The 17,912-nt window shown below is 40.8% G+C and overlaps 1 protein-coding gene across 3 annotated transcripts in view; it reads left to right on the top strand.

The window, feature by feature from the left end:
* Window positions 1-16,212, top strand: part of EFHC2 (EF-hand domain containing 2) — a 238,223-nt gene extending 222,011 nt beyond the window's left edge. For all 3 annotated transcript variants that reach the window (XM_086386696.1, XM_086386695.1, XM_086386694.1), the window contains one exon: window positions 15,895-16,212. In XM_086386696.1, the coding sequence (XP_086242822.1) occupies window positions 15,895-15,993 (99 nt within the window). In that variant the 3' untranslated portion in view covers window positions 15,994-16,212. The remainder of the gene's footprint in view (window positions 1-15,894) is intronic.
* The last annotated feature ends 1,700 nt before the right edge of the window (window positions 16,213-17,912 follow it).

Raw genomic sequence — 17,912 nt, 5'->3', positions numbered from 1 at the left:
ACTGGGGACCAACAACAAAAAAGCAGAATTCTCAGAGAGGACCATGGTAAGTAGCTAGCCCAGCTTTGATTTGGTGAGAACTTTCCCTGTGTGGATGGGTGGAAACTTATTGTCACCCACCAGGGCTGCTGAGTGTGGCCTGTAGCCTGGATTCTCAGGAGCTGCCTTAGCTGGGCCTCTGCCTGGCCCCACCTCAGCCATTGGAGTAATTTAATTCTCACTCCATTGTGTGACTATCTATGGTCTCAGCATGTTGCCTAGAGCTGTCACGGCCTAGAGACCCCAGTTCCATTCTATTGTGCTTGCTCACAGATGGTAACTGTAAAACTGGCAAAAAAGGTCCCACTGTTTAGAGCCTGCTTGGTTAATCTCAGAAGTCACGTTTTAAAAAATAACGCTAAATCGGATCTCATATAAACTTTATAATTCACACTGTGTGACTGGCATCTTATCTTTGGACATTTCTGAGAAAAATTGGATGTGGCTTCTTTTTATGAGCACTGGCATTGCAGAAACATTAGCAATTGGCTCTGAAGTTTTCTATTGTCACGACAGGATGATATATAGCCTTGGTATTGTAGAATAAGGAACAGTAGGGTACACCTTGGTATCTATCTTTGGACACCCGACTTGAAGATCTTTTGGTATTTAGAGGGTGGAATACCCTGTGGCATTTTATTTTCCCAACCGTATTGTGGCAATAAGTATCATTACCAATTTATAAATAGGAAGCTAAGACTCAAAGGCATTCCTAAAGGTCTAGATTATGTAGTCAAGGGCTAGTGCCAACTCTTTAAGCAAAGTTATGTCTAATATTTCAGGTTGAATTTAACAGTTGAAATAAAAGATTATTAACCTTTCTCATTGATCTTACCTGGTGTTGCAGATGGTAAAGAATCCGCCTGCAATGCAGGAGACCCAGGTTCAATCCCTGGGTCGGGAAGATCCCCTGGAGAAGGGAACAGATACCCACTCCAGTATTCTTGCCCAGAGAATCCCCATGGACAGAAGAGAAGAGCTTGGTGGGTGCAGTCCATGGGGTCACAAAGAGTCAGACATGATTGAGCAGCTAACACTTTCAGTCATTCTCATTAGATTTGAAAAATACCTGGTAAACACATACTGATTACGTAACACAAAGCAATGACCTAGTAGGGAACAATACTGCCAGAATCCACTGTCATTTAAAAGGTTTGGTGATGTCTACTTGAATGGTATAAATAAGCTTATCACTAAAACTAAAAAAATTCATGTCTCCTTGAAAACTTTACTTGCCCTGTAATGCAATTTCAAGGAAAGGTTTTCTTGTTTAAAAGTAACAACTTTTAGCTATACTCACACAGTTGAAAACTCTACTGGAGCTTGGTGTAGGGCAAAGAAATGCAGTTGTGAAATATTGGCATTATAGTAAAGACAGAAATGGATAGAAACATAAACAGTTCTCCTGGTTTTATATATGAGATTTTCCTTATGTCATCAGAATGCTCTTGATTATCTTAGCAAGTATTTGCAAAATTTCTTCCTCAAATTAATTTCAATTTAATTTACTGAAATTTAATTGTTTTTATGATTTCTGTCAACTTAATTTGATTATTTCCGAGGTCATGTCAACCTAGTAGAAGAAAGAAAATCCAAGAAAGCAGCAATTTCAGTTCATACAGCACTGGATTTTTCTACAAATTCATAGATAAAAAGCATCCTTTTTTTTTTTTTAAATTGAGCGAAGGGGGAGTAATAGAGTGAAATCACTAACATGACTCTAGCAGCCTTACATTTGGGAGGAATAAAAATAACCTTGTTTCAGTGAAGCGTGGAATTTAATTGGCTCCTGATCTTTTTCCCGTATGCATCTGGTGGCCAGTACTACAGTAGAAAATTTTAAGCTAGAAGGAGACATAATCCAATTAAATTTCCTTTTAAAAATGTCAAAGCAAATAAATCCAGGGCCTATGAGCTCACACACAGCTTTGCTGTTCTCACTGGGCAGCTGCTGTTTACTGGGTTTCTATCCAGTGCCATCTTTGCTTCCCATTTCAAGGATATGTGGTTTTACAGATTGGCAGCTATGTTTTTTTTTCACCATTGATGAACAAGTAATTTATTGCCAACTTCTCTGACATCTTAAGTAGCTCCAGTGACAGCCAGATTGAAAGATGTCATGGGGCCGTCTTGCAGACAATGATTTCCAGCCATTTTAGAGTCATGATTTTGTATTACTGTTGAATTTCACTCTGCATCTCGTAGTTCTTCCTTCTTCCAGAAAATGCTATGTGGCACATACTGTTTACGCTCCAGATTACACTGAATTTTGCTTTGAGATTTAGGTACTGTCTCTAGAGTCATCTGGCAGTCACACTGGAGACTCTGGATCCATCCACAGTTTGTCAAGAAGTTGCTTTGTTCCAAGCTGTTCCGGGACTTTCATAGACATTCTATTAATTTTGATAAATACAAAATTGCATACTATCTTTGTTTGACTTCCTCTGGAAGCTGACTCAGAGACAACAGATTTGCGTGTAAATAGTTTTTTGGACAAAGTGAAGGGAATGCTAGCAAGGGAGCGGGGAAGTGAGAAATGGAAGAGCAGAAATATAAGGCATATTATCAAACCAGTAAAAATCGGAATGACTGGGACTTAATGTCTGTGGGAAACACAGGGATCCAGTAACCTGATATGTACATCAGGGTTATCCCCTCCATCAACTCCTGTCAGTCATCGTTTGACAGCTGCTGCTGAAGTGGGGGGAAATAATGAATTCCCAGGCACTTGTGGCACATCACGTGTGCGTGCAAGTCACTGCAATCCTGTCCAACTCTTTGTGACCCCATGGACTGTAGCCCGCCAGGCTCCTCTATCCATGGGATTCTTTAGGCAAGAATACTGGAGTGGGTTGCTGGACCCTCCCTTCAGGGGATCTTCCCAACCCAGGGATCAAACCCACATCTCTTGTGTCTCCTGCATTGACAAGAGGGTTCTTTACCACTAGCACCACCTGGGAAGTCCCCATGGCATGTCACAGGGACAACCAAAGCAGGCCCCAGAGGCCAAAGGGGAGCTCTCGGGCAGAGGAAGGCAGGTGCTGATGGCTGGAGGTTAGGTTGGTGTGCACCAAAGTTGAAAGGGGGAGAGGAACAGGAGGGATAATGGCAGAACATCTGATACATACAGGTATTTAAGATTCTGATCCTGCACCTTTAGGGAGGCTGTTTTACAGAAACACAAGCAGGCTTATCCTCATCCAGAATAGGAGGGATTGACTGCTGCACATGAACTGTCCTGTTGTAAAATCACCATGCAGTTATTTCCACTTAAAACTTGTGTGGTGCTGGGAAACAATATAATCTGAAGTTTTCTTCGAATTTTATAGCGTGGGATGAATAGAAGGTCAGTGAGGACAAAGAATATTTTTAACTCACTGCCCAGTCATAAATATTATGTAATGATTGGAACATTTGCAGATTTATTAGAACAATTAGGCAATGGTAGTGAGGGGATTTCTCATGTTACCAAGTGAAAGAAAATGAAGTCGCTCAGTCATGTCTGACTCTTTGCGACCCCATGGACTGTGTAGCCTACCAGGCTCCTCCATCCATGGGATTTTCCAAGAGTACTGGAGTGGGTTACCATGTTACCAAAGACCTCTAAAAGAGATTGGCCACGTGATTCCTTTCAGTTCAGTTCAGCTGCTCAGTCGTGTCCAACTCTTTGCGACCCCATGGACTGCAGCACACCAGGCTTCCCTGTCCATCATGACTCCCAGAGCTTACTCAACCCCTGTCCCTAGAGTCGGTGATGTCATCCAACCATCTCATCCTCTGTCATTCCCATCTCCTCCTGCCTTCAATCTTTCCCAGCATCAGGGTCTTTTCCAATGAGTCAGTTCTTCACATCAAGTGGCCAAAGTATTGGCATTTCAGCTTGAACATTAGTCCCTTTGGTGAATATTCAGGACTGATTTCCTTTACAACTGACTGGTTGGATCTCCTTGCTGTCCAAGGGATTCTCAAGAGTCTTCTTCAACACCACAGTTCAAAAGCATCAATTCTTCATCGCTCAGCTTTGTTTATAGTCTAGCTCTCACATCCATACTGACTACTGGAAAAACCATAGCTTTGACTACACAGACTTTTGTTGGCAAAGTAATATCTTTGCTTTTTAATATACTGTCTAGGTTGGTCATAGCTTTTCTTCCAAGGAGCAAGCGTCTTTTAATTTCATGGCTGTACTCACCATCTGCAGTGATTTTGGATCCCCAGAAATAAAGTCTGTCACTGTTTCCACTGTTTCCCCATCTATTTGCCATGAAGTGATGGGACCGGATGCCATGATCTTAGTTTTCTGAATGTTGAGTTTTAAGCCAACTTTTTCACTCCCCTCTTTCACTTTCATCAAGAGGCTCTTTAGTTCTTCTTAGCTTTCTGCCATAAGGATAGTGTCATCTGCATATCTGAGGTTATTGATATTTTTCCCGGCAATCTTGACTCTAGCTTGTGCTTCATTCAGCCTGGCACTTCAAAAGATGTACTCTGCATATGCAGGTCAAGAAGCAGCAGTTAGAACTGGACATGAAACAACAGACTGGTTCCAAATCAGGAAAGGAGTACACCAAGGCTGTATATTGTCACCCTGCTTATTTAACTTATATGCAGAGTGATTCCTTTAGGTGGACCCAATTACAGACAAAATTATGAAGAAGATACCTTTGCCCTCTACTTTATTAATGCCCCATTCCCCTGAATTTCTTAAATCTTATGTCCTGCTTCCTTCATCTTTTGGATCCTAACTTGATTACTGTTAGTCCATTTAAACTAGTACTGTGAACATCTGTCTGAAATTGGGGGTTAGTTGCAATTCTGGTACCAATTCCAATGTGTGTTTTCCCCCATAGCAAGCAGTTCTTAGCAACAGCTGAGTCTCCTACAGGTCAGCTCAATTCTAATACTGTCTACCTGGAGATAGTATCAGATCCCACAGGCTAAGGGCTCAGTCCTACAGGACTACCTCTCTTCCTTCAGATGTCATTCACAAGTCCAAGTTGTCACCTGTGCTTCCGAACAAAGGCCTGTGGATTGGAGGTTCCCATGTCCTCCTCCTTAAGTGAAGTCGCTCAGTTGTGTCCGACTCTGCAATTCCATGGGTGTAGCCTACCAGGCTTCTCCATCAATGGGATTTCCCAGGCAAGAATACTGGAGTGGGTTGCCATTTCTTTCTCCAGGGGATCTTCCCAACCCAGGGATCGAACCCAGGTCTCCTGCATTGTAGACAGATGCTTTACCATCTGAGCCATACTTGACTCATTGTCCTCCTCCTTGGGTTTGAGTAATTTGCTTGAGCTGCTCACATAACTCAGAAAAAACAACTTACTTACTAGATAACCTCATGTACGGATGTGAGTTGGACTGTGAAGAAAGCTGAGTGCTGAAGAATTGATGCTTTGAACTGTGGTGTTGGAGAAGACTCTTGAGAGTCCCTTAGACTGCAAGGAGGTCCAACCAGTCCATCCTAAAGGAGATCAGTCCTGGGTGTTCATTGGAAGGACTGATGCTAAAGCTGAAACTCCAATATTTTGGCCAACTCATGCGAAGAGTTGACTCATTGGAAAAGACCCTGATGTTGGGAGGGATTGGTGGCAGGAGAAGGGGACGACAGAGGATGAGATGGCTGGATGGCATCACCGACTCAATGGACATGAGTTTGAGTAGACTCCAGGAGTTGGTGATGGACAGGGAGGCCTGGTGTGCTGTGATTCATGGGGTCACAAAGAGTCAGAAACGACTGAGTGACTGAACTGAACTGAACTAATATTCTTCAAAAATCCCTTTTAAGAAAATTACAACATTTTCCAACATATGGTAAAATCAGGGATCTGTTGATTGGTTAACTCTCTCCTTCATGCAGGGTACAAAGAAGAGCCTGATAGATGAAAGAATAGGTATTTAAAAATCAGACTGACTTCAGCTCCAGCCTCAATACTTTGGGAGTTTGCATAAGTGATTTAAAGACTCTGGATGTCAGATTCCTTTCCTGTAATTTGGTATACTATTAATATCCACTGGGAATTATGCTGGGATACACTGACTCGATGGACGTGAGTCTCAGTGAACTCCGGGAGTTGGTGATGGACAGGGAGGCCTGGCGTGCTGAGATTCATGGGGTCGCAAAGAGTCAGACATGACTGAGCGACTGATCTGATCTGATCTGATAGTGTCTAGACCAGCACTGTCCAGTAGCATTTTCTGTAATGATGGAAATGCTCTGTATTTGCATTGTCCAATACAGTGGCCACCAGACTAGTGCAAAATATGGCTAATGTGAATGTGGAACTAGGCTTTTTATTTCAATTAATTAATTTTTTAATATGGCAAATAGTTGGGAAAATAATGGAAACAGACTTTATTTTCTTGGGTTTGAAAATCACTACAGATGGTGACTTGCAGCCATGAAATTGAAAGATGCTTGCTCCTTGGAAGAAAAGCTATGACCAACCTATTCAGCATATTAAAAAGCAGAGATATTACTTTGCCAACAAAGGTCTCTCTAGTCAAAGTTATGGTTTTTCCAGTAGTCATGTATGAATGTGAGAGCTGGACCATACAGAAAGCTGAGTGCCTAAGAATTGATGCTTTTGAACTGTGATGTTGGAGAAGACTCTTGAGAGTTCCTTGGACTGCAAGGAGATCCAACCAGTCCATCCTAAAGGAGATCAGTCCTGAATATTCATTGGAAGGACTGATACTGAAGTTTAGGCTCCAGTACTTTGGCCACCTGATGCAAATAACTGACTCATTGGAAAAGACCCTGATGCTGGAAAAGATTGAAGGCAGGAGGAGAAGGGGACGACAGAGGATGAAATGGTCAGATGGCATCACCGACTTGATGGACATGAGTTTGAGTAGGCTCCCAGAGTTGATGATGGACAGGAAAGCCTGACGTGCTGCAATCCATGGGGTCGCAATGAGTCAGACACGACTGAGCAGCTGAACTGAACTGAACTGAACTGAACCTGTTTATTATGAAAGGATATAAATCAGGAATGGCTTCCCGGGTAGCTCAGTGGTAAAGAATATGCCTGCAATGCAGGAGACTCGGGTTCAATCCCTGGGTTGGGAAAATCCCCTGGAGAAGTAAATGGCAACCCACTCCAGTGTTCTTGCCTGGGAAATCCTGTGGACAGAGGAGCCTGGTGGGCTACAGTCCATAGGGTCTCAAACAGTTGGACACGACTGAAGTAACTAAACATCATAAGTCAGGAACAGGTAGATGGAGGAAACAGGCGTGAAGCACTGTGGGGCAAGGGCGCAGAGTTTCCATTCAACTCTGGGCTCAACTACTCTCCCCACACCTCTACATGTTCACCAACCTGGAAACTCTCCAAACCCTGTACATTTGGTGTTTTATGGAGGTTTCATTAAAAAGGCATGATTGAGTAAATCATTGGCTGTTGGTGAATGAAGTCACTTTTCAGCCCCTTGCCCCCACCCTAGAGGTATGGGGTGGGGAGTGGAGGTGGGGCACTGAAAGTTCCAACCTTCTAATCATGTGGCTGGCTCCTTTGGCAACCAGCCCCCATCATTAAGGTGCTTTTCAAAAATGTCACATTAACATAAGAAACGAGACCCTATGACTGTCATCACTTAGGACATTCCAAGAGTTTTAAGCTAGTGGAGGTGATAGAATTCCAGTTGAGCTATTTCAAATCCTAAAAGATGATGCTGTTAAAGTGCTGCACTCAATATACCAGGAAATTTGGAAAACTCAGCAGTGGCTTCAGGACTGGAAAAAGTCAGTTTTCATTCCAGTCCCAAAGAAAGGCGGTGCCAAAGAATGTTCAAACTACCGCACAACTGCACTCATCTCACACACTTGCAAAGTAATGCTCAAAATCCTCCAAGCCAGCCTTCAGTAGTATGTGAACTGTGAAATTCCAGATGTTCAAGCTGGTTTTAGAAAAGGCAGAGGAACCAGAGATCAAATTGCCAACATCCGTTGGATCATCAAAAAAACAAAAGAGTTCCAGAAAAACATCTACTTCTGCTTTATTGACTATGCCAAAGCCTTTGACTGTGTGGATCACAACAAACTGTGGGAAATTCTTAAAGAGGTAAGAACACCAGACCACATCACCTGCCTCCTGAGAAATCTGTATGCAGGTCAAGAAGCAACAGTTAGAACTGGACATGGAACAACAGACTGGTTCCAAATTGGGAAAGGAGTACATCAAGGCTGTATATCGTCACCTTGCTTATTTAACTTATATGCAGAGTACAGCATGAGAATGCTGGGCTGGATGAAGCACAAGCTGGAATCAAGATTGTTGGGAGAAATATCAATAACCTCAGATATGCAGATGACACCACGCTTATGGCAGAAAGCTAAGAAGAACTAAAGAGCCTCTTGATGAAAGTGAAAGAGGAGAGTGAAAAAGTTGGCTTAAAACTCAACATTCAGAAAACTAAGATCATGGCATCTGGTCCCATCACTTCATGGCATATAGATGGGGAAACAGTGGAAACAGTGATAGACTTTATTTTCTTGGGCTCCAAAATCCCTGCAGATGGTGACTGCAGCCATGAAATTAAAACTCTTGCTCCTTGGAAGAAAAGTTACGACCAACCTAGACAGCATATTAAAAAGCAGAGACATTACTTTGCCAACGAAAGTCCATCTAGTCAAAGCTATGCTCTTTCCAGTAGTCATGTATGGATGTGAGAGTTGGACTGTAAAGAAAGCTGAGTGCTGAAGAATTGATGCTTTTGAACTGTGGTGTTGGAGAAGACTCTTGAGAGTCCCTTAAACTGCAAGGAGATCCAACCATTCCATCCTAAAGGAAATCAGTGAATATTCACTGGAAGGACCGATGCTGAAGCTGAAATGCCAATACTTTGGCCACTTGATGTGAAGAACGGACTCATTTAAAAAGACCGTGATGCTGGGAATGATTGAAGGCCGGAGGAGAAGGGCATGACAGAGGATGAGATGGTTGGATGGCATCACTGACTTGGTGGACATGAGTTTGAATAAGCTCCGTGAGTTGGAGATAGACAGGGAGGCCTGGTGTGCTGCAGTCCATGGGGTCGCAAAGAGTTGGACAAGACTGAGTGACTGAACTGAAGAGTTTTAAGAGCTCTGTGCCAGAAATGGGGACAAAGCCAAATATACATTTCTTACTATAAATCACCAGATCATATTGCCAATGTATAAATATTAGGTTCCTCAGGCACTACAAACTCAGATATTTAGGCAGAAAACATCATTTCCATCTAGAACCTGGAGAAAAGTGACAAAGGGAAATAAACTTGAGGGAAGTGGTATTGATTTTAGAGAAAGGGCATAGCGGAGCTGGAGCTGTCAGGAAAGCATTGTGTGAGCCACAGGATTTAAAGTGGTCAGAATTAAAAGAAATGGACTATTGTTGTTGGGGGTGGGAAATCATTTCCTCCCACCCTTCTAGGTTCTTTTGGCTGGTTTAATAGTTAAAATGAGTTTAAGATGGATTAACAGGAGAAAGAAAAATTGCTTATATATGGGGAATCCATATATAAGAGATTCCAAAGACAGATAAAATGAGTTATAGATGTCATTCTTGACTAAAGGACCGAGGAGAAGGGGTTAGGGGTCTGGGACTGCAAAAGGAAAGGGAAGGAAGCAATTCCCAGGAAGATGAAAAGAGCAAATGTTTGGTAAAGAAATCTTTTCTGGGCCATGCAGAAACAATGGAACACAGAAATTTGAATAAGCAGACTTTGCTCAGTTCCTCCCTGTCTACTTCACACGTAGTTACCTACTCTCTTGGAACAAACCCTTTATCTAAATTCTTTTAGGCAGTTAAGGGGGAGGTAAAAGCTCTTCCTGAGTCTTTTGTTTCTTAAAAATAATCAACTTAAAATAATCCTCATGCCAGAGAGGCACATTTTGGGGTGGCAGATTTTGCTCCCATACATTATTTTTTCATCTTAAATTGTCCTTAACTTCAAATCTCAGGGCATTTTCCTTGAGTTTCGTTTATCCAGGTTTGGCTTTTTGCTAATAAATTTCTCATCTCCAAACTCTTGAGTTACCATTATTCCAATACAAGTTCTTCTCTTTCTTTTTCTCTTGTTGTTAGGATTTAAATCATGATTTTTTGCTCAAAAATCAAACAAAAATTAAACCAAACAGTTCAAAAATTTTGCTGCCAAATAAAGAATGAAGATCTTCTAATACTGACCTGTTTCATGAGAGAAGATAATTTCATTGTAATGTTATATGTTATATAATGTGTTTCTTTTTTGTATTGAAAACTTCTGTTTAAAAAAAAACCTATCAGGAAATAGTGATTGTGAATGTACATATTTGTACAATGTTCTTCTATAACATGGTAAAATTAAGAAATACAGTCAGCTCTCCATATCCACAGATTCACCCAACCATGGATCAACAGTATTTCCGAAAAAAAGATCTGGAGAATTCCAAATAGCAAAGCTTAAATCTGCCACACACCAACTATTTGCATAGTGTTTACATTGTATTTACAGCTATTTCCATGACATTTACATAGTATTAGGTATTTTAAGTAATCTAGAGATGATTTAAAATAAACAGGAGGATATGCATAGATTATATGTGAATACTCCACCATTTTATGTAAGGGACGTGAGCATCCTTAGATTTTAGTATCTGCAGGAGATCCTAGAGCCAAGATACTGAGGAACTACTCTATTACTTAAGAGTGAAAATTGCTTAAAGTCTTATAATGAAATTTTTGAGGACATGTTGAATAGTTGAATTGAATGACTTGATCTTAGCCTTCATTGATTAAAAAGATATATATACACATACACACATATAAAATACACACACATTTTGTATATGCACATTCAGACACACAGTGATTTACTACTTTAGGGCATAGGAAAGACATTTCTTGAAGTTCCATGTAGTATGAATTACACAGAACACACCCTAGGAGTTGATTTAGCCATCATCCATCTGAATAGTCATTTCCTTCTTTACACAGCTGGTTGGGTAGTCTGGGCTCAACTTACAGCATCCAACAGGAGGCATCCTTGAAAGAGAAGTATAGTGTCCCTTCAAGAATCACAGCTTTTTCTACTTAATTATTCTTGTTGAAAATGATGGGACTAAATGTAGCCATGTAGGATGAGAGCCAGCTGCTTCTGAACAGGCCCGCTCCTTCCCTGGGATTTGGGGGATAGCCCAGCAGATAAGCAGAGCTCTGGAGCCCTCAGACTGGGGTTACGGTCCAGACTCCTCCACTTACTGGCAGTTTGACTTTAGACAAGCTACTTAACCCTTCTCTTGCCTCAGTTTCCTTTTCTGTAGGTGAGTATCATAATAATACCTACCTCTTAGGGTTTTCTGCTGTTGTTCAGTTCAGTTCAGTTCAGTTCAGTCACTCAGTCATGTCCAACTCTGCAACACTATGGACTGCAGCATGCCAAGCTTCCCTGTCTGTCACAAACTCCCAGAGTTTACTCAGACTCATGTCCATTGAGTCAGTGATGCCATCCAACCATCTCATCCTCTGTTGTCCCCTTCTCCTCCCGCCTTCAATCATTCCCAGCATCACGGTCTTTTTAAATGAGTCCGTTCTTCACATCAAGTGGCCAAAGTATTGGCATTTCAGTTTCAGCATCAGTCCTTCCAATGAATATTCAGGACTGATTTCCTTTAGGATGGAATGGTTGGATCTCCTTACAGTTCAAGGGACTCTCAAGAGTCTTCTCCAACACCACAGTTCAAAAGCATCAATTCTTCAGCACTCAGCTTTCTTTACAGTCCAACTCTCACATCCATACGTGACTACTGGAAAGAGCATAGCTTTGACTAGACAGACTTTTGCTGGCAAAGTAATGTCTCTGCTTTTTAATATGCTGTCTAGGTTGGTCATAACTTTTCTTCCAAGGAGCAAAAGTTTTAATTTCATGGCTGCAGTCACCATCTGCAGGGATTTTGGAGCCCAAGAAAATAAAGTCTGTCACTGTTTCCACTGTTTCCCCATCTATTTGCCATGAAGTGATTGGACCAGATGCCATGATCTTATTTTTCTGAATGTTGAGTTTTAAGCCAACTTTTTCACTCTCCTCTTTCACTTTCATCAAGAGGCTCTTTAGTTCTTTTTAGCTTTCTGCCATAAGGAGAGTGTCATCTGCATATCTGAGGTTATTGATATTTCTCCCAACAATCTTGATTCCAGCTTGTGCTTCATCCAGCCCAGCATTCTCATGCTGTACTCTGCATATAAGTTAAATAAGCAGGGTGACTAGATACAGCCTTGACGTACTCCTTTCCTGATTTGGAACCAGTCTGTTGTCCATGTCCAGTTCTAACTGTTGCTTCTTGACCTGCATACAGATTTCTCAGGAGGCAGGTGATGTGGTCTGGTGTTCTTACCTCTTTAAGAATTTCCCACAGTTTGTTGTGATCCACACAGTCAAAGGCTTTGGCATAGTCAATAAAGCAGAAGTAGATGTTTTTCTGGAACTCTTTTGTTTTTTCGATGATCCAACGGATGTTGGCAATTTGATTTCTGGTGCCTTTTCTAAATTCAGGTGTTGACTTAAAATCAGATAGATTGCTGGATACTTCTCCAGCGAAGATGAATTTATTTGCAATCATCAGAGAATTGCCATGGGGCCCCAAAGAGTCAGACACGACTTGGCGATTAAACAACAACAGGAAGAGAAGTGCATTTTGGGGGTCTGCAGCCATGGTAAGCCATGTACAAGTTCCTTCATGGGAAGGGAAGGAGAACACTTGAGAGGAAAAGGAAATTGGAAAAGTGGTAGCAAACAAAGGGTCCATGTCTTTTCATTGGCTGTGTCCTTACCAGCAAAGAAGAGGAGTTGCTCCTTTTCTCTTGTGTTCTGCTTATAATGAAGGGCATGGAGGCTTCCCCTTCTGGTCTCCTGACTCTATTTAACTGAAGTTTCTGTTTATTAATTTTTTAAGCTGCAGCAATTAAATAGCTCAGTATATCACTTAAAAGAATACCTGTCATATAGTGAATAACCAGTAAATTTATAATCATTGTCATCATCAATCATCTCTTAAACTAAGAATTTATGCTTCAGTTAGAGATGCCAGTTCCTGATGCTCTTTGGATTTTGATTCTACATCATCATTATTAATTATCACACTTTTACATGTAACCCATGTTTCAGTGACTTCCACCTCTGTGCCCATTTCTGGAGTTTAGGTCTGTGCTATACAGAACCCTGTTTCCAGATATTTACCAGAATCTTTACCTTGCTGTCTTAGGGGTACCTCAAATTAAAATGTCCCAAACTGAGCTTAGTTTCTCCCCATGATCATTATTTCCCAGTTAAAAATGTTTAAAACTTATCTTCTTTGTGCTTTTTCATTTTCTTTACCATGTTGCCCCCCCCACCACCACATCACTCAATTCTTGTCTACCCAAAACCTCAGAATGTGAACTTATTTGGAAATGGGATCTTTGCAGATACAATTAAAACACCTACTAAAAGTTAAAATGAACTCATACTGGATTAGAGTGGCCCCTAAATCCAGTAATTGTTGTCATAAGAAGGCTATGTGATGACAGAGACACACACAGACACACGGAGAACAAGATAGAGGCAGAGAATGGAGTGATGTATCTACAAGCCAAGGAACTCAAGGGATAGCCATCAACTCCCAGAAGCTAGGAGAGGGGCATGGGACAGTCTCCCTTAGAGTGTCCAGGAAGAACCAGCCCTGACAGCACCTGGATTTTGGACATCTGGTCTCTTCACGGTGACAGAATGCATTTTGTGGCTTTAAGCCTCTCAGTTTGTGGTAATTTGGTACAGAAGCCCTAGGAAACTAATACAGACATCATCAGCTGTTACCAAATTTAGAAGTCTTAGAACCATCCTTATCTGTATTAGTTTATAAGATCATTGAGCATATTGAATTAGGGGGCCTAACCTACTCCAGGATGACTGCATCAAGCTAATTACATCTGCAATTCTGAAATATCAGAGGGTTAGGACTCCAACATGTCTTTTTTGAGGGGACACAATTCAACCTATAACTTGACCTTTTTCTTTTATCACCACTTCCCATCAATCACCTTCCAGGTATTGTATGTTCTACTGCGGCAGAGTCTTTCAGATTTAGTTCTTATTCACCCCAGGCTCAGCTGCACTGGTTATGGCATAGTCATCTCTCCCTAGGATTATTGCAGTAACCTCCAAAGTGATTGTCCTCCTTCCTTTCATTCTTCATACATCCAGTGAGTTACCTAATAAACTTCTAATCCAGTTTCACTGAGATCCACCGTTGACTTTCCCTAGCCATAGCATAAAGCATAAACTAGCACAGAAGGCCTCAAGTTTGGCCCCGCCTTTTCCTTCCAACTGCCTCTCTTCTCGCTTTGTACTGTGTACCCCAGACCAACCAGGATACTCACCCTTTCTTGAAAATAGATTTTTTTTAGGTCTCCAGGCCTTTGCTTATACTATTCTCTATGCCTGGAATAGCCTTCATCACTTTAATCCCTTGCTTAACTGCTTGCTGCTCAAGACTTCCCTGGTGGCTCAATGGTAAAGAATCTGCCTGCAATGCAGGAGATGCCGGTCCTTGGATTGGGAAGATCCCCTGGAGATGTAAATGGCAACCCACTCCAGTATTCTTGCCTGGGAAATCCCATGGACAGAGAAGCCTGAAGGGCTACAGTCCATGGGGTCACAAAGAGCTGGACACAACTTAGTAGCTAAACAACACATCAACAAACTGTTCCTCATCCTATAAAGCCCAAGTGAAATATCACTTTCAGGTTGCTTCCACATCACATAGAATTATGGAGCCCTTACCTGTATTTCTGTGGTACCTTGTGACTCCAGATACTAATTTGGCACTAGGAAAGATTTAACAGCTCTTATATACAACGATTAACCTTGACAATAGAAAAAGAGGTAGATGTAGTTATGGAATCACCCCCCCCCGCCATTGATAATAATATTAATTAGCCATTGCAGCATAAATAAAAGTATGTGTATATAGATTTATATATACAAGATTTTTGAAATCTCCTTGACATGTTTATTATTACATAATTGCATTTTGTTACAAGCCACCTTAGCCAAATAATTCTTAAACCTCCTTAGAGTGAAGTTGTTTAACAAATATATATACACATATATGTATCACATAATATGTGTGTGTGTGTGTGTGTGTGTACGCATGCACGCAGTCAGTCATGTCCAACTCTTTGCGAGTCCATGCACTGTAGCCCAGTAGGCTCCTCTGTCCTTGGAATTTTCCAGGCAAGAATACTGGAGTTGGTTGCCATTTCCTTCTCCGGGGGATCTTCCCCACCCACAGATGGAAGCCAGGTCTTCTGCATTGGCAAATGGATTATTTACCACCGAGCCACCTGGGAAGCCCATGATGTATCGTACATGCATGTGTGGGGGCTTTCTCCACCTGTGTGGTTCTGGGACCAGCAGCATCTTGGGCCATGTTCTTCTCATGGTGATGGCAGAGGTACAAAGGCCAAGCCAAACCATTCTAGCACATTAGGGCCTCTGTCTGTGGTATATCTGCTAGGATGACATAGGCCAAAGCCAGTCATGTGGCCAAATTCATGTCAAAGGGAAAAAGGACTCCTTAGGAAACAGGATGCCATAGGAGGTTCGGGAAATTCACATGGCAAAGAGCACAGTATATATAATTCTAATACAGGGAAGGACAAAGGATCGAGTATAAGAATGCAATCTATTGCAGAGTCCTGATGATCTGAAAGTCAATGAAATGTCTGCTTGGAAAATAAACTACTTAGCCAAGAGCTTATATAAATGACAAGGAACAAACAATTTGATGTTGCATTTATAAAACTGCGGTTTCAAATGTAGTTCTAATTATATCCTTCTTTGTGTTTTTTTCCCCAGAGATGTGAAGATGAGTGGCTTGGAATGCCATCACCTATTCCTGTGAAATACATTTACTATTTAAACCTTTTAAAGGATGTGTTTGGCGTAGATGAGTAGTAACCATGCAGTTTTGGTTAACTTTCTTTGATTTTCTAATTTCCTGCTTTAATTTTTGCCAAGTTTATTTCAGTAGATATAATTCCATTAAACAAAAGAGACAAGGTTCATATTGAATTAAAATCCATATTCCAAAATTAATCTCCTTTTGTCATTTCAGGTTTTCAGAACCTCATATTGCTGATGTACCTGCACTATTAAAAATGCCATTTAAAGAAACATTGAGCATTTTTATTATATGTGTGATTTATTAATACCAAGAATCTTACAGGAATTTTCTATCCAATGTAATTTGATTCATTACAGCACAAAAAGAAAATGTCTTTTGACAGCTATATAAGACAATATAAAATCAAATTATATCAGAACAATAAGTTGTGATTCTATTAAACATTTTTTGAAATCTTTTTGACAGACACTTATTACTTACATAATTAAACTTTGTAGCAACTCACCTTTTCAAAATAATCCTTAAACCTCTGTAGAGTGAAGGTATTTATTTTTTCTGAAATTAACAAAGCTACAAGAAGAAAAAAGACCCCTCCCCTACAACATACAAACACACACACACACACAATTTGAGAAAGTAAAATATATGCAGTTATTCTTTTTAAACTTACACAATTTAGGATATATTGTTGTTGTTTAGTCACTAAGTTGTATCTGACTCTTTAGCAACCCCACAGACTAGAGCCCACAAAGCTCTTCTATCCATGGGATTTCCCAGGCAAGAATACTGGAGTGGGTTGATGCATGTGTATGTAATTATAGTATGACCAAAACTGTATTATATCTGAAGTATTTAAGGATGTGAATGTTGAGGACCCTGAGAGGTTTTTTTTGGTTCATTATGTACACATACATAACCACCCAGAAGTTTTAATATTCTAAGACTGTAACATGTTTCCCTTTTGTTTTTCTCTAGTTCTCTTTTTCTTCTAGGACTATACATTATGAGTCTCAGCAGAACTTTTGTCATGTAGTATACATTTGATTACACCTCATAATCACAGACCTCTGGGAATTCACTGTGAGACGTTTGTCTCAATCTACCCCGTTCTTCAGTGTTGGGTGCTGAGTATCATAAAACCAGTTGCCTGGTGTTTTTAGAGATGATGGAAGCCTGTGGAGAAGGGTCTCTCACACTGACCCAGGGACTGCTCTGAGAGGAGGAAGAGGAACTGACGGCATCTCAAGGGCCCCTTCTATCTTCTTATTCTTTCACTCTACGTTTGCAGTGTTTTGCCTAGAAATGAGCTGGCTTCTTGACACTCAGATGTGCCACTTTGCTCGACAACAATGACTGCTTCATTTTTAAAATTTGAAGTTCATCAGTAAACCATTTCTATATATAAACCTAGGATAGTTCTCCATGTGCCATTGTTAAAATAGATCTCATAGGATTTTCCAATAAACTCGAATACTCAATTTATATACTAGAACCATTTACCCATAGAGTCTAATTTTGACTTCTTGATTTTTGTCCCAGGTTTTTTTTTTTTTTTTAAGACAGCTGACAGTGCCAAGCTATTTTGTCACTTTGAGATTTTCCATTCCCCAGAGAGCAAGCTTTTAGAAGGATGACACTTTCCTGGAACTTTTCAGGCTGACACATTTGTCACTTACCTATTCAACTCTTCAGTCAGTTGTCTTTCCCTCAAGATTTTAAATGTGTAGATAATTTAGCCCTGGTACAGGCTTGTAATAAAGTTCATTTGAGAAGTGGGAGGAGAAAAGGGAAGGAAGCAAGCCAGTGATATGCTCCTGAGTTTGTAGGATGACAGCTGCTTGTTCTGATACATACATGTGTGTGTCACTGCCCTGATTATTCACAGAACAAGTCCACAATTAGCAATTAAATGGCCATTATAAGAGTCATGTGGATAAACATGATACATTGTAGTCATACAGACACTTTA

The sequence above is a fragment of the Bos grunniens genome, chromosome X (assembly GCF_055505025.1).
Source record: "Bos grunniens cultivar Pamir isolate PY7600 chromosome X, Bosgru_T2T1.0, whole genome shotgun sequence".
NCBI lineage: Eukaryota > Metazoa > Chordata > Mammalia > Artiodactyla > Bovidae > Bos > Bos grunniens.
The sequence above is the reverse complement of the archived record's forward strand: the minus strand, read 5'-3'. Positions and strand labels throughout refer to the sequence as shown.